Source organism: Budorcas taxicolor, chromosome 4, assembly GCF_023091745.1.
Source record: "Budorcas taxicolor isolate Tak-1 chromosome 4, Takin1.1, whole genome shotgun sequence".
NCBI lineage: Eukaryota > Metazoa > Chordata > Mammalia > Artiodactyla > Bovidae > Budorcas > Budorcas taxicolor.
The window spans coordinates 106,821,190-106,843,442 of NC_068913.1; the positions used below are offsets into that span (position 1 = coordinate 106,821,190).

The window sequence follows — 22,253 nt, forward strand, 5'->3', positions numbered from 1 at the left end:
TGGTTTGGAAACTAAGATCCCATATACCGTGTGACTTGGCAAAAAAAAAAAGAGAGAAAATAAAACTGAGGTGATAACAGTCACTGCCTCATAGTGTAGTTATGAGGAGAAATTGAAATCTTGTCTGTGAATCATTTAATGTAATGTATGGGTCTTAATAAGTGTTCCAAAAATGTTGCTGTCATTGCTATTCTGATAGACCCTCAGTTATAACACACATATAATAACTACATGTGAGTGCAGCCATGAAGTTAAAAGATGCTTGCTCCTTGGAAGAAAAGCTATGACAAACCTAGACAGTGTATTAAAAAGCAGAGACATCACTTTGTGGACAAAGGCCCATGCAGTCAAACCATAATTTTTCCAGTAGTCATGTACAGATATGAGAGTTGGACCATAGAGAAGGCTGAGCACTGAAGAATTGATGCTTTCGAATTAAGGTGCTGGAGAAGACTCTTGAGAGTCCCTTGGACTGCAAAGAGATCAAACCAGTCAATCCTAAAGGAAATCAACACTGAATATTCATTGGAAGGGCGGATGCTGAAGCTGAAGCTCCAATACTTTGGCCACCTGATGCCTAAAGCCGACTCATTGGAAAAAGACCCCGATGCTGGGAAAGATGAAGGGTAGGAGAAGGGGGCAACAGAGTATGAGATGGTTGGATAGAATCACCAACTCAATGAACATGAGTTTGCACAAACTGTGGGAGACAGTGAAGGACAGGGAAACCTGGTGTGCTACAGTCCATGGGGTCACATAGAGTTGGACACAACTTAGCAACTGAACAACAACTTCAGTCAAAATCCTGATTTAGGAGAGAAGGAGATATTGGCCTATTTGAAGGCACATGCGGTTGGGAGTCCAGGGTCTGGGCTCTGGTCGCAGCTGTGACAGATGCATGGTAATCATAATAATTGTACCTGACGCCATTTATTGTGCAACACCACGTTTTTTTACTTGTGCTATAGGGTTTAATCTTTATAATTTGATGGGGTGTGGGTGCGTGCATGCTCAGTGTGTCTGACTCTTTGTGACCTCATGGACCGTAGCCCACCAGGCTCCTCTGTCCATGGAATTTTCCAGGCAAGAATGCTGGAGTGGGTTGCCATTCCTCCTCCAGGGGATCTTCTCCACCCCAGGGTTGAACCCTCGTCTCTTATGTCTCCTCCACTGGCAGGCAGCTTCTTTACCTCTAGTGCCACTTTTATCTTCATTTAGGTTAAGGAAACTGACATTTACTTGGCTGTACTTCCCTAGCCAGTAAACAGACCTGGGCTTTGAACTCAGATCAGTCTCCTCACTTGTAAAATGATGTGATGATCTCTAATGTTCTTTAGGGTTAATAATAAACAGACCACGTGGGCTCTGATGCAGAGTTGATGAGCACCCATCTGGCAGTTGAGACCCTCACTGCTCTTGGGCCCTTGTGAATATTGATGAGATAACGTCAATGAAAGACTGCAGTACCCAGCAGGCCTCCACGCACCTTAGTTTTCCTTTCCTTCCTCTTCTAGTTCTGAATTCTTTGTGGTACCAAACAAACACAGTACATGGGGGATTTCCAGTACCTGTCTGCAGGTTTTATTGCATCATTTCCACTGGTTGATGAAATGAGAAAAATGACAAGAGAGTAAACATTTCAAAATGATAAATTCATTCCATTTTTAATAGGTTGTGTCCACAATGAAATAATAATAGATGTTCACTTTTGTCTAGTTTTTCTAGGTGATACACAGTTTATAAATTTAGGTCCCTTAGCCTGAATTTTTCCTGAATTTTCTCTTATCCAGAAAAGCAAATGACCAGGCATTAACCATAGTTGAGCTGAGTTTTTAAAATGCTCTGTCATTAAAAAAAAAAAAAGGTTAAAAAAATTTTCCGTTAGGTCACAGATCGAGACTTTAATAAATATGAAATAAAAATAAATGGCCAGGAGAATTAAATTAAAAAGCACACACACACACACACACACACACACACATATATATATATATATATATACAAACACAAGCTCCATTTTTTATTATTAGGTTTGCTGCTAAGTCGCTTCAGTCGTGTCTGACTCTGTGCGACCCCATAGACGGCAGCCCACCAGGCTCCCCCGTCCCTGGGATTCTCCAGGCAAGAACACTGGAGTGGGTTGCCATTTCCTCCTCCAATGCATGAAAGTGAAAAGTGAAAGTGAAGTCGCTCAGTCATGTCCGAGCTCTTTGCGACCCCATGGACTGCAGCCTACCAGGCTCCTCCGTCCATGGGATTTTCCAGGCAAGAGTACTGGAGTGGGGTGCCATTGCCTTCTCTGATAGAAACAGAAATTTCTCTGACAGGTGGTAATGATTGTTTGTAAATACGTATCCTCAGTTTTAATACTTATTTCCTTGGGACTGGCAATAATGGGTTCATGGATCACTGGCATCACTGGGGCTTTCCTGGTGGCTCAGATGGTAAAGAATCCACCTGAAATCCAGGAGATCCGAGTTTGATCCCTGGGTCAAGAAGATCCCCTTTGGCTACCCACTCCAGTATTCTTGCCTGGAAAGTTATATGGACAAAGGAGCCTGGCAGGGTACAGTCCATGGGGTCACAAAGAGTTGGACACGACTGAGTGACTGACACTTTCACTTCATTTTATTGGAGCAGAGTTGATTTACACTGTTGTGTGAGTTTCTGCTGTTCAGCAAAGTGAGTCAGTTATAAGTCATTATAAACTATTGAGTAGAGTTCCCTCTGCTACACAGTAGGGCCTTATTAGTTACCAGTTTCACATATGGTAGTGTGTATATGTCAACCCCAGTCTGCCTTTTTATGAGCCTGGTAACAGAGCAAGACTGACTCAAAATGTAGAAAAAATAATGTATCTTATCTGTCCTCCTTTGAGGGAGGGTCTGCCTAGCAATAGAGTTCTTAACCTGGGGTTCATGCATTTAGTTCAGAAAGTAGGTGAATTGGAAGGGGAAAATATTTATGCTTTTTTTTTTTGCTGAAATATTGACATTTAATCTGTCAAAGTGTAAAGTCAGGCCACGAATCACTGTCGTGTGAGCAGTATCTAAGACTCTGGTTTCAAGAGAGGTCACGGTTACTTTTATATCATATATTGAAGATAATCTCAAAATACTGTCTACACTGTTTTGAAACTGCAGTAACTGCTAGGTTTGTTAGTTAATATATCCTTAAAGAAGCACTTTGACTGTGTGGATCACAACAAACTGTGGAAAATTCTTAAAGAGATGGGAATACCAGACCACCCGACCTGTCTCCTGATAAATCTGTATGCAGGTCAGGAAGCAACAGTTAGAACTGGACATGGAACAACAGACTGGTTCCAAGTGGGGAAGGAGTACGTCAAGGCTGTATATTGTCACCCTGCTTATTTAACTTCTATGCAGAGTGCATCATGTGAAATGCCGGGCTGGATGAAGCACAAGCTAGAATCAAGATTGCTGGGAGAAATATCAATAACCTCAGATATGCAGATGACACCACCCTTATGGCAGAAAGCAAAGAAGAACTAAAGAGCCTCTTGATGAGAGTGAAAGAGGAGAGTGAAAAAGTTGGCTTAAAACTCAACATTCAGAAAGCAAAGATCATGGCATCCGGTCCCATCACTTCATGGCAAATAGATGGAGAAACAATGGAAACAGTGAGAGACTTTATTTTTTTTAGGCTCCAAAATCACTGCAGACGGTGACTGCAGCCATGAAATGAAAAGATGCTTGCTTCTTGGAAGAAAAGCTATGACCAACCTAGACAGCATATTAAAAAGCAGAGACATTATTTTACCAACAAAGGTCTGTCTAGTCAAAGCTATGGTTTTTCCAGTAGTCATGTATGGATGTGAGAGTTGGACTATAAATAAAGCTGAGCATTGAAGAATTGATGCTCTTGAACTGTGGTGTTGGAGAAGACTCTTGAGAGTCCTTTGGACTGCAAGGAGATCCAACCAGTCAATTCTAAAGGAAATCAGTCCTGAATATTCATTGGAAGGACTGATGCTGAAGCTGAAACTCTAATACTTTGGCCACCTGATGGGAAGAACCAACTCATTGGAAAAGACCCTGAAGCTGGGAAAGATTGCAGGCAGGAGAAGAAGGGGACAACAGAGGATGAGATGGTTGGGTGGTATCACTGATTTGATGGACATGAATATGAGTAGGCTCCTGGAGTTGGTGATGGACAGGGAGGCCTGGTGTGCTGCAGTCCATGGGGTGGCAAAGAGTCGGACATGACTGAGTGACTGAGCTAAAAAGAACATACATTATTATACTGCAATTTAAGAAGTATTTTAGTAACTGTGACTTCCCTAGTGGCTCAGAAGGTAAAGCGTCTGCCTACAATGCGGGAGACCTGGGTTCGATCGCTGGCTCGGGAAGATCCACTGGAGAAGGAAATGGCAACCCACTCCAATATTCTTGCCTGGAAAATCCCATGGACAGAGGAGCCTGGTTGGCTACTGTCCATGGGGTCGCAGAGTTGGACACGACTGAAAGACTTCTATTTATCTATTAGTAACTGTAACTCAATGAAATTGGTTTCTTTTGTATTCCTATTTTGTACTTCTGTATTTTGTCTCATGCATTAAAACAATGTAATCCTAAGAGAAGTCCAGAGGAAGCATAAGATGGCCAAAGGGCCTCTTTAGCCCATGCACACACGCGCACACATACAGCTTTAAAAAGAGGCAGCAAAAGAAGAGAACTATTTTGTAAACATTTTCAGAACCATTTCCTTCAAAGACTGATCAGCGAATGAGGTTGGAGTCGCGGAGAGAGGGAGCTCTTCTGGGCCACCGGGTCATTTTGTTATTGTTCTTTTTGGTCGTCTACACTTTGAGTCGGTCTTGCTCTGGTACCAGGCTCATGGAGCGTCACTGCTGCAGAGACATTCTGTGTTCCTGGGTTCAGGGTCGCTTCTTGCCCCACGGTCGGAAAGGATGTTCGCCTCAGAGGAAGACCTTGATTACTAATTAACCAGCAAATCAGCCTGAGAAAAAGCTGGGCGGTGATTTGCATTTGAACTCCATTAACATCAGCACAGTAACTGGTTACCAGGGCTGTGGCTGCTTTCTCTGGACTGTGCTCTGCACGGATTACCAGCCCATCCTTCAGAGAGAGGACGCAGCCTCGGGGTGATGAGGTATGTTCCTAAACCGTGTGCTCACTGATGGCTACAGATGTGCGTGTACAAGCGTGTGTGGACTTGTGCTCATCTCCTTCAATCAGATGCCCTTCTGAACTGGTTAAACACAAAGACAAGCATCAATAACAAACCACAAAATTATACAAACACATATTAAACAAAATACAACTCTTTTTGTCCTTGAGACTTGTGTGTGTGTGTGTGTGGTGATGATTGCTTAATATTCGAGGTGAATTCTGATTCTTGAGATGAGGTGGGGGAGGTGAGGGGAAGGAGTTAGAATTTGAGAGTTAGATGAGGGCAATTTGGGATGTTCCTTCTAAACGGACGTGGAGCTGGTGTTTCGAGAATCCATCACAGGCAGCAACTTGAGAAATCTGTTTCTATCCCTGTGAGTTTGGTGCCTTTGCTGACCAAATAAAGAATTGTTATGGGGAAGAGTCTAAAGGTGTGTGTGTGTGTGTGTGTGTGTGTGTGTTTGTGTGTGTGAAGTATTGGGGTGTGTACCTGCTTTGTTATGTCGGGAGTGTGAGAGATTTCCTGTGGAGTCTGGAAGAAGGAAATGAAGGGAAAGACTGGACGTCTGGACTGACCGTCGTGTGTCAAAATGAAATGCGTGCCCAGGGGAGTGGAAAGGTGATGGATCGCTGCTGGACTCTCTCTGACAAAGTGAAGAAAGAGAGAGTACTGTCTTCACTGGTTGTTGAGAATCTAGCTGAACACAGTGGGCATTGCTTTTCTGATGAGCCATGGAGGTGAGAAGGAAGAGTTGCAATTGGGGAAACAGAAAGGAGACAACGATCAATCCCGTGGGTCTCACTAGAAATGGCTTCCATGGGTTTCCAATAGAAGGTCTGAATGGTGGCTTTCCTGCGCGGAGCGGGTATTCCGAACCTCTAAACTGCCTACTGCTCTTTGTGATGGTGTGGAGCAGCATGTGTGCATGGTAGGCAGGCAGGAGGAAGAGAGAGGGGTCTTTGTTTTGCTGTGCTGGGAGGGACCAAATGATGGGGGGCCCTCTGCTCTGTACCCCCAACTGAGCCTAGCACGTCACTGTTTCACTCACACTTCCACAGATGCCAATGATTTTTAGCATCAGGCAACCCTTACAAATGAATTTTGATGGGCTAATACCATTACTTTATATGTAAACTGTTCCCTGAGCATGGAATACTAAGGGCTAGATGGCCCTAGAAGAAGAGATTTTCCATCTGAAAATTTCCAAAACTGCCAAATGTGATGGAGAAAATAAGCCTTTGCACACCCTGCTGCTGGGGTGACAATTGGGTCATAGCTGTCTTCCAGAGATGATCCAGAGATGATTTGGGGTTTGGATGAGGAAAATGAGACCCAGAGGGGTTCAGCAGTTTTTCCAAGGTCACACAGCTAAGTTAGATCAAGCTTTTAGATCTTTGCACTTTGGATGTGACAAGACTTGGGAGAAAAAGACCGTTAGCTCCCTTTTTCCTTCCCATTCTCTAAATATCCAGATGACAATGTATCAAGCCAATAAATTTTACCCAGGAGTTTTGAGGAATAGCCATGACTCGCTGGGGTCCTCTTTGCAAGTTATTCTCAGTCTCTGTAAAATGAACCCTTTCTTTTCCACAAGAGCTCTTGCCTTGTGTTATCAAAGAATTTTTAAAAGACTTAAATTGCCATATGCCAATCAGCTACTGGCTAAACATAAAAAAAATGAAAATTGATTATCTAGTTTTTTGAGTGAATTCAGATAGCCATCTCAAGTTTGGGCCCCACCTGACTTATCTATCTACTTGCTTAAATTATTAGAGCAGTACCAGGAGAATGAGCTTTGGCAATTATTCATATAAGTGTTTTAACTCAAGAGGGAAAAAATGACCACAGAGTCCACATGATTTATGTACAGCAATAAATTTCAGCTTTTCCATGAGACTTTTCCTAATTAAAATTGCAACCGCCACCCCCATTCTCCCCCATTCCTCATCTTCCCCCCACCCAAGCTTTATTTTACTCCAGAGCACTTATCAAAGTCCTACCTGTCATACAGTCTCAGCTGAGAGGATAGTAGTCAGGACAAAACGAAATAATGCATGTTATGCACCTCACCCCGGGCCACACCTGTTCTAAGCACTTGGTGAATGACCCAGACACTATCTGATAAAAGTGCAATCTTGCCAAAAGCTTCTCTGGAGTGCACCATGGGCATCATGGCACGGAATAACAGTGGTTACAAGTTCTGGCTGTGAGGTCCAAAGCGCTGGTATTTAAACTGTGACTTTGCCCCTTATCATCTGTGTGAAATCAGGCAGGTTATATGACCATGCTGAAGCTCAGTTTCCTCATCTGAAAGTGAAGATGGTAGCAATAACTCACTGAGGGTTGCTAGGAAGATTGCCTGCAACAAATTATGTAATCTTCTTAGCACATTACTCAGTTGTTGGTAGTGATTGTTATCATTGTCATTGCACAGTTTAAGCTTGTCACATGAAATAGACTATCCAAAGACTGGCGACAGTCTGCTAAATAGGTTTTCTTTTTTTTTTTTTTTTAACAATTTTTCTCTTAAAAGCAGTTAAATCTATTTAAATTGCCTCCTTATTCTATTTGCCTCCTGTCATTTTTTCTTTTCTTTAATTTTTTAAAAAATTTATTTTTAGTTGGAGGATAATTGCTTTAAAATTGAGTTGGTTTCTGCTGAACTGCAACATGGATCAGCCATAAGTATACATGTTTGTCATTTTTCTTGATTTTAATTTTTTCTGAATCGTATTTCCAATTTAGAATATGGTAAGGTTTCACCACTGAGATCCTTATAATTTGGGAAGTGAGGTCAACCAGATGATGCTGATGAGAGATGTTTTCCTTTAAGGCTTAAGGAAATATGTCTCTCCTATAGTTAGAAATTTATTATCTTTGTCCCATAGAGCAGGTAACCATATTTAAATATATAATGCAAAAGGACATTCTGATGAGAGGCAGATTTTTAAAAAATGTATATTTTAAAAATGTATCATTTAAAAAATGATATTTTTTCAAAAGTCATGTTTACTCATGTATATTAATTATCTATTGTTGCATAACAAATTGCCCCAAATTTAACAGCTTAAAGCAATAAACATTTATTATCTCACAATTCCTGTGGGTTTGGAATACTTAACTTTGATGATTGCCTCTCCATGCAGCCCAACATGTCTCTCCATCCTTGTATTTCCTGTAAATTATTAGACCTGGAGTTTTGACAGATACAGATTTGTTTTCTGTAGCATGAATGGTGCATAGATGGGAACAGCATCTTCCAGCAAGACATGCATAAAATCTAGCAGATTCTTTTTTTGCTTTAACTGTTCACAGCCATTGGGGAGCGTTTCTTCACTCCACTATTTCATTAGAAATTGTGATATAGTGACCTTGTAATTTTATCATTCTTTGTTTACTTATTAAATGAAATATTCCTATAGAAAGAAATTTCCCCTCATCCATCATTTGGTTTATACAGGAACAGATTGTAGAGGAAAGGTAGGATAAACATTTGACTTTTTGTTTACTGGTTTTCAAACTAAGGAGTTTTTCTCCTAGAATCCTCCAAAGGGAATCAATGAGGTTTTTTAGTCCAAAATCTTTATGAACTCATAGATTTAAATACATTTCATCCACATTAGTCCACTGATGGCATTATTATTATTAATGTTCATATTGTCCCACTTAACCCAGTGAGAGTCTCTTCAAGTTGATTCCTGGTACTCTTTGGTAGCTCCCTACCTGCTGGTTTAACATGATAAGCTAAGCTCCTTTTGTACATTTCCTGCCCCAGTCTCTAAGGACTCCTTAGATGTTTCCTTTACGTGGGAAATGGTATTTAGAATAGTATTGGACCTCCCCGGTGGCTCAGTGGTAAAGAATCTGCCTGCCAATGCAAGAGACTCAGGTTTGATCGCTGGGTCAGGAAGGTTTCCCTGAAGAATGAAATGGCAACCCACTCCAGTATTCTTGCCTGAAGAATCCCATGGACAGAGGAGCCTGGCGGACTACAGTCCAAGGGGTTGCAAAGAGTAAGACATGACTGAGTGACTAACACTTACTTTAGAGTGAGATTAGCCAATTGATAATTTTTTTAATCTATTAATAGTTGATGGGTACCTGGGCCTTTGTTATTTTACTCATTCCTCTTGTATATACATTTGAGCTTTTCCATTAAAAAAAACTTCGCTGACTATATGTGAAAGAAAACTCAAATCTAAAATTGTTTTCTCTTTCTTTGTAGATGGCAAGAAAGAAGCTGAAAAAGTTCACTACTTTGGAGCTTATGCTCAGTATTCTTCTGCTTGTGGTGTTTATCATCACTATTCCCATCTTCGTGCTTTCAGCCAGAGATTCCCTGGAATCACAAGGTAACAAGGAAGTCTGGAGTTATCCCTCCATATGTTGCTCTTTTCAAAGCAGAAACCTCATAAATGGCAGGGAAGTAATGCTTTCATGTTCACTGGTGTGAGCCTGTATATGTGTGTTGGGGACCGTCTGACTCAAACTGTGACAGAACAGTTCAGTTCAGTTCAGTTCAGTCGCTCAGTCATGTCTGACTCCCTGCGACCCCACGGACTGCAGCACACCAGGCTTCCCTGTCCAGCACCAACTCCCAGAGCTTGCTCAAACTCATGTCCATCGAGTTGGTGATACCATCCAACCATCTCATCTTCTGTTGTCCCCTTCTCCTCCTGCCTTCAATCTTTCCCAGCATCAGTGTCTTTTCCAATGAGTCAGTTCTTCGCATCAGGTGGCCAAAGTATTGGAGCTTCAGCTTCAGCATCAGTCCTTCCAATGAATATTCAGGACTGATTTCCTGTAGGATGTACTGGCTGGATCTCCTTGCAGTCCAAGGGACTCTTAAGAGTCTTCTCCCAGACCACAGTTCAGAAGCATTGATTCTTCAGCATTCACCGTTCTTTATGGTCCAGCTCTCACATCCATACATGACTACTGGAAAAACCATAGCCTTGACTAGATGGACCTTTGTTGGCATAATCATGTGACAGCACAAACAGGTATACATTGTAGGCCTAACTCTGACACTTTTATCCCCCAATTTAGCATAGTACAGGATTCCACAACTGGCACTTGAAATATATTGGCCAAATTTCATTGAATACTTGTATTTTTCCCCAATAATAATTAATAATACCCTTATATGAAACTCTAATACTTTGGCCACCTGATGCAAAGAACTGACTCATTGGAGAAGACCCTGATGCTGGAAAAGATTGAAGGTAGGAGAAGAAGGGGACAACAGAGGATAGGATGGTGGGATGGTATCACTGACTCGATGGAGTTTGAGCAAGCTCCAGGAGCTGGTGATGGACAGGGAAGCTCGGTGTGCTGCAGTCCATGGGGTTGCAAAGAGTTGGACACAACTGAGTGACTGAACTGATATGAAACATAGTCAAATAAGTATACAATCAAGTGAAGTATATTAGGCCCAAGTTTGTTCTTTAAGAAAATAATAGCTAATAGAGTTGTTAAAAGTTTATTGAGCTGTATTATTTTCAAAGTGGGGCTAAATTGTGCTGAGTTATCCATGATTTTGTATCTGGGCTTCATCTAAGAGCAGCTTCCAAGTCGGGGCAGGCAACGAGGGCCAGTATGTAGCCAGAGGAAAAACTATTCCCTTTTTCCCTTATTCTCAGCCAGGCCATTTCTACTTTTGTGGGAAGCTAGATTAAATAATCTCAAAGGTTGTTAAATTCTTAAAATTCTCTGATCCTAAAGATGAAACTAAATAAAACCTGCATGTGGAAACTGGCATAAATATGAAGTTCTTTTAATCCACCACTTTTGGGGTATTTTGTTTGATTTTTTTTTTAAGTTTTTTGTTTGTTTGTTTGCTTTCGATGTGGGCCATTTTTAGTCTTTATTGAATTTGTTACAATATTGTTTCTGTTTTATGTTTGGTTTTTGACCTTGAGGCTTGTGGGTGTGATCTTATCTTAGCTCCTCAATTAGGGATCAAACCTGTACTCCCTGCATTGGAAAATGAAGTCTTTAAACCACTGGACCACCAGGGAAATCCCAATCCATCATTTTGAGTTGGAAACCCTAGTGAAAAGAAAGCTTATTAAAAGCCTCGTTGTTTTGTCCTAATATTGTTATGAGCTTATTGTAGAGAGCCCTAAAGAATTCTTTGATGAGTTTCCAATCTAATGGTGGAATCCAACTCCTTGCTCTTGTATGCACTCGGGGAAGGCCTTGCTGGTAGAAGGAGATGGTACAGGTATGCATACATGCTAAGTTGCTTCACCTGTGTCTGACTCTTTGCAACCCTATGGACTGTAGCCGGCCAGGCTTCTCTGTCCATAGGATTTCCAGGCAAGAATACTGGAGTGGGTTGTCATGCTCATCTCCAGGTACAGGTATATATAGGGTTAAATGCAGTCAGCAAGAACAAAATGAAGCTTTATAAAGTGAATATGTACACTTCAAAGTCACACAGTGAAGCCCAATCAATAGTGACATCCATATAATTGGAAGTGTTGAGAGCTATGGGGGTATCACATGCCTGTGATGTTAATTCTGTCTGATGGTCTCATCTTATGTTTGTTTTGGGGATAATCCTAGATCCTGGGACGACAGTTAGCCCAGATCCTGGGACAAGTACCACCCCTGGTTCTGCTGAGTGCCCAGTGGTAAATGACTCGGAACGGATAAACTGCATCCCTGACCAATCACCAACAAAGGTTTGAGTTATGAATCTGGTTTTCATTTAAGAGTTTATGCGATTGGATAAAGTGTTTTTTGTTTGTTTGTTTGTAGCCCATAGAATTGTTGTTTGCATTGCAATTATTGCTGATTCAGAAAAAGTAATCCTGTATTCATGCTTAAATGACAGTGCAGCTTTAGGAAAAGAACTAGAAAATTACCTTGGGTTGCTGGATTCAGCACATAAAAGTATAGGCTGCCCAGTTAAATTTAATTTCAGATAAACAATGAATTTTGTTTTAGTATATGTTCCGAGTAAGACTTGGGGCTTACTCATACTAAAAATGTATTTGTCTTTTATCTGGTAACACTGCTTGGTTACTAGTTCTCTCTGACTCTTTCTTCTCTTCTTTGTTGGTCTCTCTTTTTTCCTTATACATTTCCAATAGGTTATCTAGGATACAATAAAAAGTCAGCCACAGGCACAAAACAGTATTTTAAATAAGGACAAAGTTTCCAGAGCCTTCCTTTGTGGCTCAGCTGGTAAAGAATCCGGCTGCAATGTGGGACACCTGGGTTTGATCCCTGGGTTGGGAAGATCCCCTGGAGAAGGGAAAGGCTACCCACTCCAGTATCCTGGCCTGGAGAATTCCAAGGTCTGTATAATCCATGGAGTTGCAAAGAGTCGGACAGGACTGAGCAACTTTCACTTTCCAGAGCCAAGTGTTGAAGGAAGAGGTAATAAATACCAGATTAAGGATAGTACAGACATCTGGGCATTTACTGTAGGGCAATGTTTCTTGATCATCAGCTGAAATCCAGCAGGATATTAGGATTATAAAGTGTATTGCACACACCGTATCAGTCATATTTCATGTTGGGAGTGAATAAACACAAAATGCAGGCTTCTGAGTGAAGTCCACTGACGTGTAATGGCAGGTTTGTATCAGGCACGGAGAGGATGCTTGCTGCCTGTGAGTCTTTGGCATGTGACACCCTCACATTTACCTCTGGGCTGTCCTATTGTTTGTGGGCTGGAAAAATCTGTGATGTTCTGGAGAGATACTATTTTAGTTTGTCTAAAGGCCCTAATACCAAAAGGCATTGTATTTCTGTTTTTTTCTCATACATCTGGAGGCTAGAAGTCCAAAACCAAGATGTTGCTAGGGTTGGTTCCTTTTTTTTTTTAAAGAATAACTATATTTATTCATTTTTGGCTGTTCTGGGTCTTTGTGGCTATGCTCGGGCTTTCTCTAGTTGTGGTGGGGGGTGAGGGCTTCTCATTGTGGTGGCTTCTCTTGTTGCAGAGCATCAGCTCTAGGGCGTGGGCTCCACTAGTTGTGGCACACAGGCTTAGTTGCCCTGTGGCGTGTGGGATCTTCCTGGACCTGGGATTGAACCTGTGTCCCCTGCATTGGCAGGCAGAGTCTTAACTACTGGGCCACCAGGGCAGTCTAGGGTTGGTTCCTTTGGAGAGCTCTGAGGAAGAATCTTTTCCATGCATTTGTCCCAGCTTCTGGTGATGCCACAATGCTCGGTGTCCCTTGGCTTGAAGCTACATCACTCCATTCTCTGCCTCTGCCTTCACATGGCATTCTCCGCCTCTGCCTTCACATGGCATTCTCCATGTGTGTGCGTGTGCCTCTGTTCAAATTACTGTAGTTAGGAGAAGAGTGCTTTGACAGAGCTAGTCAGGAAGCTCAGAGGCCATGTTGAAGGCAAGAGAGAGCTCCGGTATGGTTGTTTTTGTTGTTGAGTCGCTAAGTCATGTCCAGCTCTTTGCAGTCCCATGGAGTGCAGCACACCAGGCTCCCCTGCCCTCTCCTTCACCATCTCCTGGAGTTTGCTCAAACTTATGTCTGTTGAGTCAGTGATACCGTCCAGCCATGTGGTCCTCTGCTGCCCCCTTCTCCTCCTGCCTGCCAAAATCAGAAGGAATCCCAATTAGACTGATTCATCTCACCAAGACTCTAGCACCCTTCATCTGTCATCTTATCCTGAGCAAAATTAATGTAACTCAGTCTTAGATAGTGAAGAGACATGCCTGCTTGGAGTAGGAAGAAATGAATCTGAGCAGGAAAAGGTGGATTCAGATTTTGGAAGACCTTGGATTTGGGGTAGTTTGTTTTTTTATGTGACATATAGCATCTAGGAGAAGCCACTGAGCGCTGAACGAAATCATGTAATTGGAAACTAAGAAAAGAGAATAAAAGATGTAGAAATAAAGGAAAAAGAAGATAGAAGAGAGAAAGAAAAAAAAAGGCACTTCAGTCTGGGGCCAAATGTCAAAAAGTTTAGTGTTTTAGATGATCAAGTCAATAGGTAGAGGAGATAACTGAAGTAAATAAATAACAAGACTATAAAACAAAAATTTGTGAGTTGTAAATAAAATACAGTGTGGATCACGAAACAGAAGAGATTATTACCAAGGAGAAGGTGGTGGTCTGGAATTAGTAGTAAGTAGGATTTTTGACCAGAGAAGGCAATGGCACCCCACTCCAGTATTCTTGCCTGGAAAATCCCATGGACGGAGGAGCCTGATGGGCTGCAGTCCATGGGGTCGCTAAGAGTCAGACATGACTGGGTGACTTCACTTTCACTTTTCACTTTCATGCATTGGAGAAGGAAATGGCAACCCACTCCAGTGTTCTTGCCTGGAGAATCCCAGGGATGGCAGAGCCTGGTGGGTTGCCGTCTATGGGGTTGCTAGGAGTCGGACACGACTGAAGTGACTTAGCAAGCAAGCAAGCAAGGATTTTTGACAGAGATGAGAGAAATGGAAAGTGAATTCAGAAAAGAGGAGACAGTGCACACGAAGTGACAGAGAAGACATGTGGGGCACGTGGGACGTGTTGAGTGGCCCCGAATGGCCAAGTCATAGGATGGGTGCCAGAGAGCACGCAGAGTTCGGGACTATACGGCAGATTGGAGCTTGCTGTAGAGGGCCATTGCCATGCTGCTTTGTCAGCAGGAATGGGAAGTTGTGGTCTAGGCAGGTTGTACCCAAGCAGGTTGTTTCCAGAAAGCTGATCCACACCCATTTACCTGCCCCTGTGATAACGTGCTAGGAAACTACTTGCTCAGAAGCCCGCCTGGAAGACTAATGCATCTTCAGTCGGTTCACCCTCCTGCAACACCCCATCTTGTTGCTGGCCACGTGAACATCACATGTCACTGCTGCCTCAGGAATAGGTCTTTTGTTTTATTATAAGGCCTTTTAATAAATGCTGTGGTATCAAGATCGTAGTTCAGTAAACAACCTTTGCCTTGCTTCTATGTGTTATACCCAAGGGAATTAATCTATGACCTTGGCATTCAGTCACTGGCCTGCTCCTCTTCAGCTCAGCCAGAGGGAAAGACTCTAGAAAGCACTTTCAGGGGTTGGGTTTTTCATAGAAGGTATTTCTTAGGTATTTTGTTGTGTGTTTTAAGTATCCTGGGTGCTATATGCTGATCCAGGCTTTTGTTGAGAGGCTCTAATTCTATGGGTAATGATGTGTATATGTGTGTATAGATACAGATAAGTATCTTACAGATACTTAATATTAAAGTATCTATATACATATAGATAAGTGTATTTGTTGAAGGAAAGTATTAAGGCTATATGGGGGAGGGAAGTGGGAAGAAATTATGAACATGACGCCAGTCTGGGCACAAGGTCTTACTGCTGAGGCCATTGCTGTAATGTTTTCTTATTCCACTCACCTTCTCTCCTCTGGGGTTGAAGAATTGACAGTATAAATCTCCCTTCAGATGATTCTTTGTTGTAAATCCCATTGTTTCTTATCCCAGTGAAGGGAGGGAATCCTGTGTCCAGGACAGAATAAAGTCATCTGTCAACCACCCCCCAGTGCTCTTGGGAGCCTTTTTAGAGAGAATGGGCTCAAAGGGCTCCTTTCATTGGTCTCAGAAGGAAAGATGGCTCAGTTATTAGTAGCTAAACCTCTAGTCCTGATCTCTAGTTCTGGACTAGGAGCTGGTTACAGGGCATCTTCACCTGGATGGCTCACAATCACGGCTCTGGAACGCACCACCTTCTCACCAAATCTGCTTTCCTGTCTCAACTGCAGATTTGTCTGGGCAGTACTGTTATGCTTCTAGTCTATGAGGCTGGAACAGCATAACTTTTGCTTGACTCTTCCCCTCAGTGCTTTTGGTCAATATTTCATGTATTTTAAAACATTTTTCTCAACAATATTTTCTAGAAAAAGCACATCATTTCCATTCTCACTGCTGTCATACTCAAGCACTGAGTAAGACTGAGTAAATGTTACTTTGTGCCTGGACTACTCAGTAGGCTGTGAGCGTCTCTTCTGAATTCCGTTTCTGCCCCTCCCGCCTGTTTCAGTGCATGCATGGTTGAAGCGCTCTCCTGAACATCCTACTTTCATTCCATTTCTACCTAACTAGAGTACCTACAGCATACATTACAATGCATTGGGTAATATTCAAACACTTCCTTCTGTCATCTAAGACCCTAATTACCCTTTTCTGTGCCTCTGTAGTATCACTTAGAGCATCCCACCCATGCAGATTTTAGCGACAGCTGGAGGACATGGCAACCCCCTCCAATATCCTTGCCTGGAGAATCCCATGGACAGAGGAGCCAGGCAGGCTACAGTCCGTAGGGTAGCTAAGAGTTGGACACGACTGAAGCAATTTAGCTCACACTCTATATTTACCCTGAACCTCTCCATTCTGAAAGAACGTGTCACTTTCCACTTCCCTGATGAAGCCTTTTATCCACCATTCCAGAATTTAGTTGAATGATCCCACTGATGGCATGCAGCAGAAGTATTTAGCATAAATTCCAGATATCCAGCTTGGGAGAGAGATGGTGGGTAATGATTTTCAACTCTTTGGTTTTCAGGATTGGAATGTATTGTATAAAAAGAGATTTACATGGTTAAACTAAACCTGCTGAGTAACCATTTAGTTAAGTTGAGAACAATTTGCAATTATGTGTTTCCTGTGGATAAGATTAATAATAATACTAATGGTAATCTTTTTGATGATATTTGAGTGGTCACACTATTTCTTATTCAGAAGCTTTGTCATATTTGATAACAAACATACTTGGTAATTGTCTACTTATTACTTATGTCTTTTTTCAAATTCCAGTTTCTTATCAATAAGTGTTTAATGAAGCAAGTTTTACAGTATATTAGCAAGTATATTGGAGAAGGCGATGGCACCCAGCTCCAGTACTCCTGCCTGGAAAATCCCATGGATGGAGGAGCCTGGTGGGCTGCAGTCCACGGGGTCACGAAGAGTCAGGCATGACTGAGCGACTTCACTTTCACTTTTCACTTTCATGCACTGGAGAAGGAAATGGCAACCCACTCCAGTGTTCTTGCCTGGAGAATCCCAGGGACACAGGAGCCTGGTGGGCTGACGTCTATGGGGTTGCACAGAGTCACAGACACAACTGAAGCGACTTAGCAGCAGCAGCAGTAGCAGGTGTATATCAGATCATTATTAGTCTCTAACCTCAGAATTACTCTGTGTCCACACAACATTAATTAAGAGCCATTGTACTGTACTGGGAAGGGCAGTGAGCTGCAAAGGCCTGAATATAGACTTAAGTTGTCTTGAACCAATAGTGTAGCCATTGGGCAGCAGCATGTTAGGGGAGCCAGGATATTAATTTCTGGTCTTGGCTGTACTTCTGAAAAACTCTGCCACTTGGTCACTAAATCACATTTCCCTTGCAGACTGTCCCTTGCAGACTGTCAAGACCTTATCAGTGACATGAGACAATGCGGACACTGAAATTTATTCACTAACAAACGACTACTGAACAAGTGCCAGGAATGCTACTAAATCCTATAGTTAACAAGATTTTAAAATAATGCCTCTGAGGCCCTGACAGATGTTCTGTGAACTTCACTGTAGTATAATTTAGGGGACTCGAGATTCTAGATCATAAGAATTGCAGACATGGCATGTTCTTTGCTGTAAGACTTCACTATGGGGTAGAAAGAAGTGGTCAAGTTAACTTTCTAAACCAAACTTAAAGTGCATATTATGAAATTATAAGTAAGGCACTTTAGTGAATTGAGATTAATTTCACTCACTTGTCAAACTTGCTGAACATAAGTGTCCAGGTAATGTTTGACTAAGTAGAAGGTGATTTGGAAGTGTCTTGTTAAGTATTTTTCAACTTCTAAAATTGCTGCCAGTATTTGAGAATGGGATACATTTCCTCACTCTTATTACCTTTGTATAAAAACTTTCTGGTTCTATATTTATTCGCAACATCAAGTTTTCCTGGTATTTTAGAAAAGTCTTTATTATTATTATTATCCATAACAACAAAGAGAGCAGAAGAGATACAGAAACTGGATAGTTAAAAATGTATTTATATTTGGGTTTGGGATCTAGTTCATTTGAATGAATGCATCCAATGTTTTTGGATTCCCTGAAGGTCAGTGATAAAACTGTTCTGAGAAGAGCTAGGCAGCTATGAGCCCTGCTGCTTCTTACCTGCTCCACATTCCCTCCATGTTGGACCAAGAAAACCAGACCTAAATTGTTTAGGTACCCCATTTTCTTACAGCATGGTCTCTGTATTTATTCACTGCTGCCAAATGAACTACTCCAAACATATAACAGCAATCATTTTGTAACATCTCCCATTTTTATGGGTCAGAGATTTGGGAAGGGTTTGGCTGGGTGGTTCTTCTGCTCTATGTGGTGTGGACTGGGATGGCTACACACTTGCAGGCCGATGGGCTCTGGAGAGTCCAAGATGGCTTCACTCATGTCTGGCACCTTGGTGAAGATGGTTCTGAGGTTCACCTCACCTGGGCCCCACCCCCTTTCCATGTGGTCTTAGAGTCTTTCTCTCTTAAGATTGCAAGGACAAACGCAAACAGGAGAGAAGGAAGCATCCCAGGTGCAGTGTGATTCAATGCGAAAGGCGGTAGGCCCCCTCTCCTGATGGTTCATGTGTTAGAGACATGCAGCCATTTTATACGTTCTAATTTTGATCAGAGTAGGTATTGGTAAACATAAAGCATGTGGAGAGCCACTGGACAGTATAGTAAGAACAGGACGGAGGGATGGAGGGTTAGAGGAACCAGTACCTGATACAGGATGGTTGGCAGGGCTGAATGAGCAAGGTCCACTGTGGACCCTTTCCCTCCAGCGGCAGGAGATGGCTTAATTCTGACTCACTCAGGCCGACTCTCATTGCACCAGGGATGCTCATTGCACCTTCTCGCCTGTTTGCGTTTGTCCTTGCAACCTTGCTTTCCATCTTTTATAAATGCTACAGTTGCTGAGGTCCTGATTTTTCAATTTAATCTTACATCTGCTGCTTCCTAATGACCTAATGATCAACACATTCCCAGGTATATGTAGTTTTATCAGTAAATTATTTTCAGTCTTTCTGATTTGTACACATTTCTTGCTCACCTTATTCTAGATTCTCCTCCTTGTTTTTATTATACATGTTGCAAATGTCTTCTGCTGTAATGAGGTGGTGTTAACCTATTTTATGCTATCTTAATGAACAGATGTTTTATATTTTAGTGTAATCAAGCTCAATCTCGAGGAACAGTTCCAGGAACACTAAAAGCAAAAAAGAAAAAAAAAATGTAACTTTAAAAGAAAGCAGATCTAATATAATAATTAACTTATTTTGTATAAATTTATTTCTATAAATTTTCTTAGATTTTAATTACACAATATTATGTCAGAAAATAATGATGTCTTAGCTTCATCCTTTTTGTTTTACAATTTTTAGAAAATTAATTTATATATTTTTAAAAACATTTATTTTTAATTGAAGGATAATTGCTTTACAATATTGTGTTGGTTTCTGCCATATATCAACATGAATCAACCATAGATATAGATATAGCCTCTCCCTTTTGACCTCCCTCCCACTTCCCACCCTTCTCTGTTGTCACAAAGCCCCAGTCTGAGTTCCCTGAGTTATACAGCAAATTTTATTTTCTTATTAGTCTTGTAGTGTTAGGACCTCCTATACATATTTAATTATAATAAGTCATAGATATGGGTCATCTACACTTTTTTTCTGATTTTAAAGGAAAAAGGGAATGTTTCTAACATTTCACATTTAGCGAGATGCTTATTATAGGTTTTAGGTAGATACCCATTATCCAACTAAGAAACTTACTTTTATTCTCGGTTTGCCAAGAATTTTATCTTGAATAGCTGATCAATTTAAAGGGTTGTATTGTGTACTTTCTTTAATAAGTTATGACAAATTATACAGTGGGTTTCCTAGTGTTGAACGATTCTTGTGTTTCTGGGAGAAGCACCACCCGCTCTTTATTTAATACGTGGCTGATTTCTGTTGTTAAAGCTGTGTGCTCGTTTAGGTTTTTACATTCATGGATAAGACTGGATGCTAGGTTTCCTTTTTCTTTCAAGTTTGACTATGATGCTAAATACTTGCTTTTTTGTTTCTTTTCCTCTCTGTAGATGTTAAGAAGGACTGAGGGGTAGAGGAGAAAGGCTCAGGTGGAACAGAGCTCGACTAGGTCATAAAGAGTGTCTTCAGCATCTGGTTTCTCACCATCTCCGAGTTCAGCCCAGTGTTTCCCTCTGTCTTAGTGTAGGAGCCTGTATGCATCTATTAAGCGAAGAGAAAAGTAGCTTTACTTTTCTGTCTACTTTATCTATCAATTACTGAGGGAGTTCTTTAAAACTAGTCCATGATATAATTAATATCTTTTTCGGGTTTCCGTTTTGATTCTTTAAATTTTTTTTTCCTGTAAATGCTTAGAGTCTTTATTATCAGCTGCATATCAGATTCGAGATGTCATATCCTCCTGGTGAGTTTTCATCTTCATATAGTGACTCTGTGTCTCCCTAATAATGAATATTTACTTAAAGTCTACTTGTCAGCTATTACTATAGTTCTGGTGTTTGGTTAGTATTCTTCTCACATAACTGTTTCCCCCATTTTCTGTGCTTTTGTAAGCTTAAATTTTGGGAGTGCTGTCTATAAGCAGCTTCAGCTGAATGTATTTCTGTAAATGTAATCAGTTCATCTTTGTTTTCTAAGTTAATTATTTAAGCCATATAGCAATTGACCTGAAAAACTACAGTCTCATTTCGTGTTTTCCACTTGTTCTTTTTTTTCACATACTGCTCCCCACTCACCTTCACTCCCATATACATGTTTTCTTTCCTTATTTTTTGCATTGAGAATTTTTCCCCTCAGTACTGTATTGGAAATGCTACACCCTATATTATTTTGGCAGTTTCTCTTAAATTTTAATTCTCAGGTTCGACTTCAAGGGTTGTTTTTTGTCTTGGGTTTAGGTCTGATTCTTTTTGTGTGCCTTCGATCCTGTTCATATTGTCTTTTTCATAGCTTTTCTCTGCAACTCATTTCCGATATTTCACATACTCTTTACTCTCTTGTCTGTGTGCCTGGGCTCTGCTTCTTCCCACACTGCTTCCCATCACTGCTTAGCTCAGCTGCAGGGCTTGGGGTTTCCAGGCAGCCAACACTTCTCCTTCTGCCTGGGCCACTCTTTGATCTTTGCCCTTTCCAGTTCAATGAAGAGATTATTAAGCTCCAGGGAGCATCCTGAAATCATTCTACTTAACACTCTTTTCAACACCTTTCTCTTTTCCTGTTATACTGAAGTTTCATCTGAATGGGTTTTGAAAAGAAAAAACAAAACCTGCGGACTAGTTGAGTTCACGATGAAGCCTGATTCCATAGCAATAGAAGCCACAGATGGACACCATTTTTTGATCGTTAATATCAGTTATTAGCATAAAAATTAGCATTTGATTAAATCTAATTGTTTATATATCTAAGCAATTTTTATGTGTCTTACATTTGTAAAGCATTCCCACATCCCCTGAAAGTATGTTCAGTTCAGTTCAGTTGCTCAGTCATGTCCGACTCTTTGCCACCCCACGAATTGCAGCACACCAGGCCTCCCTGTCCATCACTAACTCTCGGAGTTCACTCAGACTCACCTCCATCGAGTCAGTGATGCCATCCAGCCATCTCATCCTCTGTTGTCTGCCGGGATCCAGCCCCCGCAGGATCCAGGGGAACCTGAAGGAAAAACAGTGTCGGTGGATGATTTAGAGAGAGATAAGGAAAGAATATTGTAGATAAGAAAATGGAGGAGAGAAAGAGGCTGGTATTCCTTGGTTTACATAGAGAGTCAATAAAACTCTGAGACAAGAAGTTCGCCCTGTTCACGGAGGCCACAGGTGCCTTCCCGGTCTCCCGAGGGAGTGAAGACGCAGAACGTCTTCCCGTTCAGGTCTTAGAAGCCCGGGCAGATAAATGAACGCAGGGAGCCTCTATGTTCCAAGGGATCAGCCTGAAAAAGAAAGTAAGAGAGAAAAAAAAGAGAAAAAAAGAAAAACACGGGGTGACCAAGCTTCTTCGAGCAAGGCCCAATAGCTTTATTTTTAAAAGGTACTTTTATACCTTGTCT

At 41.5% G+C, this 22,253-nt stretch overlaps 1 protein-coding gene across 1 annotated transcript in view; it reads left to right on the forward strand.

Moving 5' to 3' along the window:
* Positions 1-9,382: 9,382 nt before the first annotated feature.
* LOC128046312 (maltase-glucoamylase-like) overlaps positions 9,383-22,253 on the forward strand; it is a 189,023-nt gene continuing 176,152 nt past the window's right edge. Inside the window, exons 1-2 of the mRNA XM_052638415.1 lie at positions 9,383-9,509; positions 11,728-11,846. Coding sequence (XP_052494375.1) covers positions 9,383-9,509; positions 11,728-11,846 — 246 coding nt within the window. The remainder of the gene's footprint in view (positions 9,510-11,727; positions 11,847-22,253) is intronic.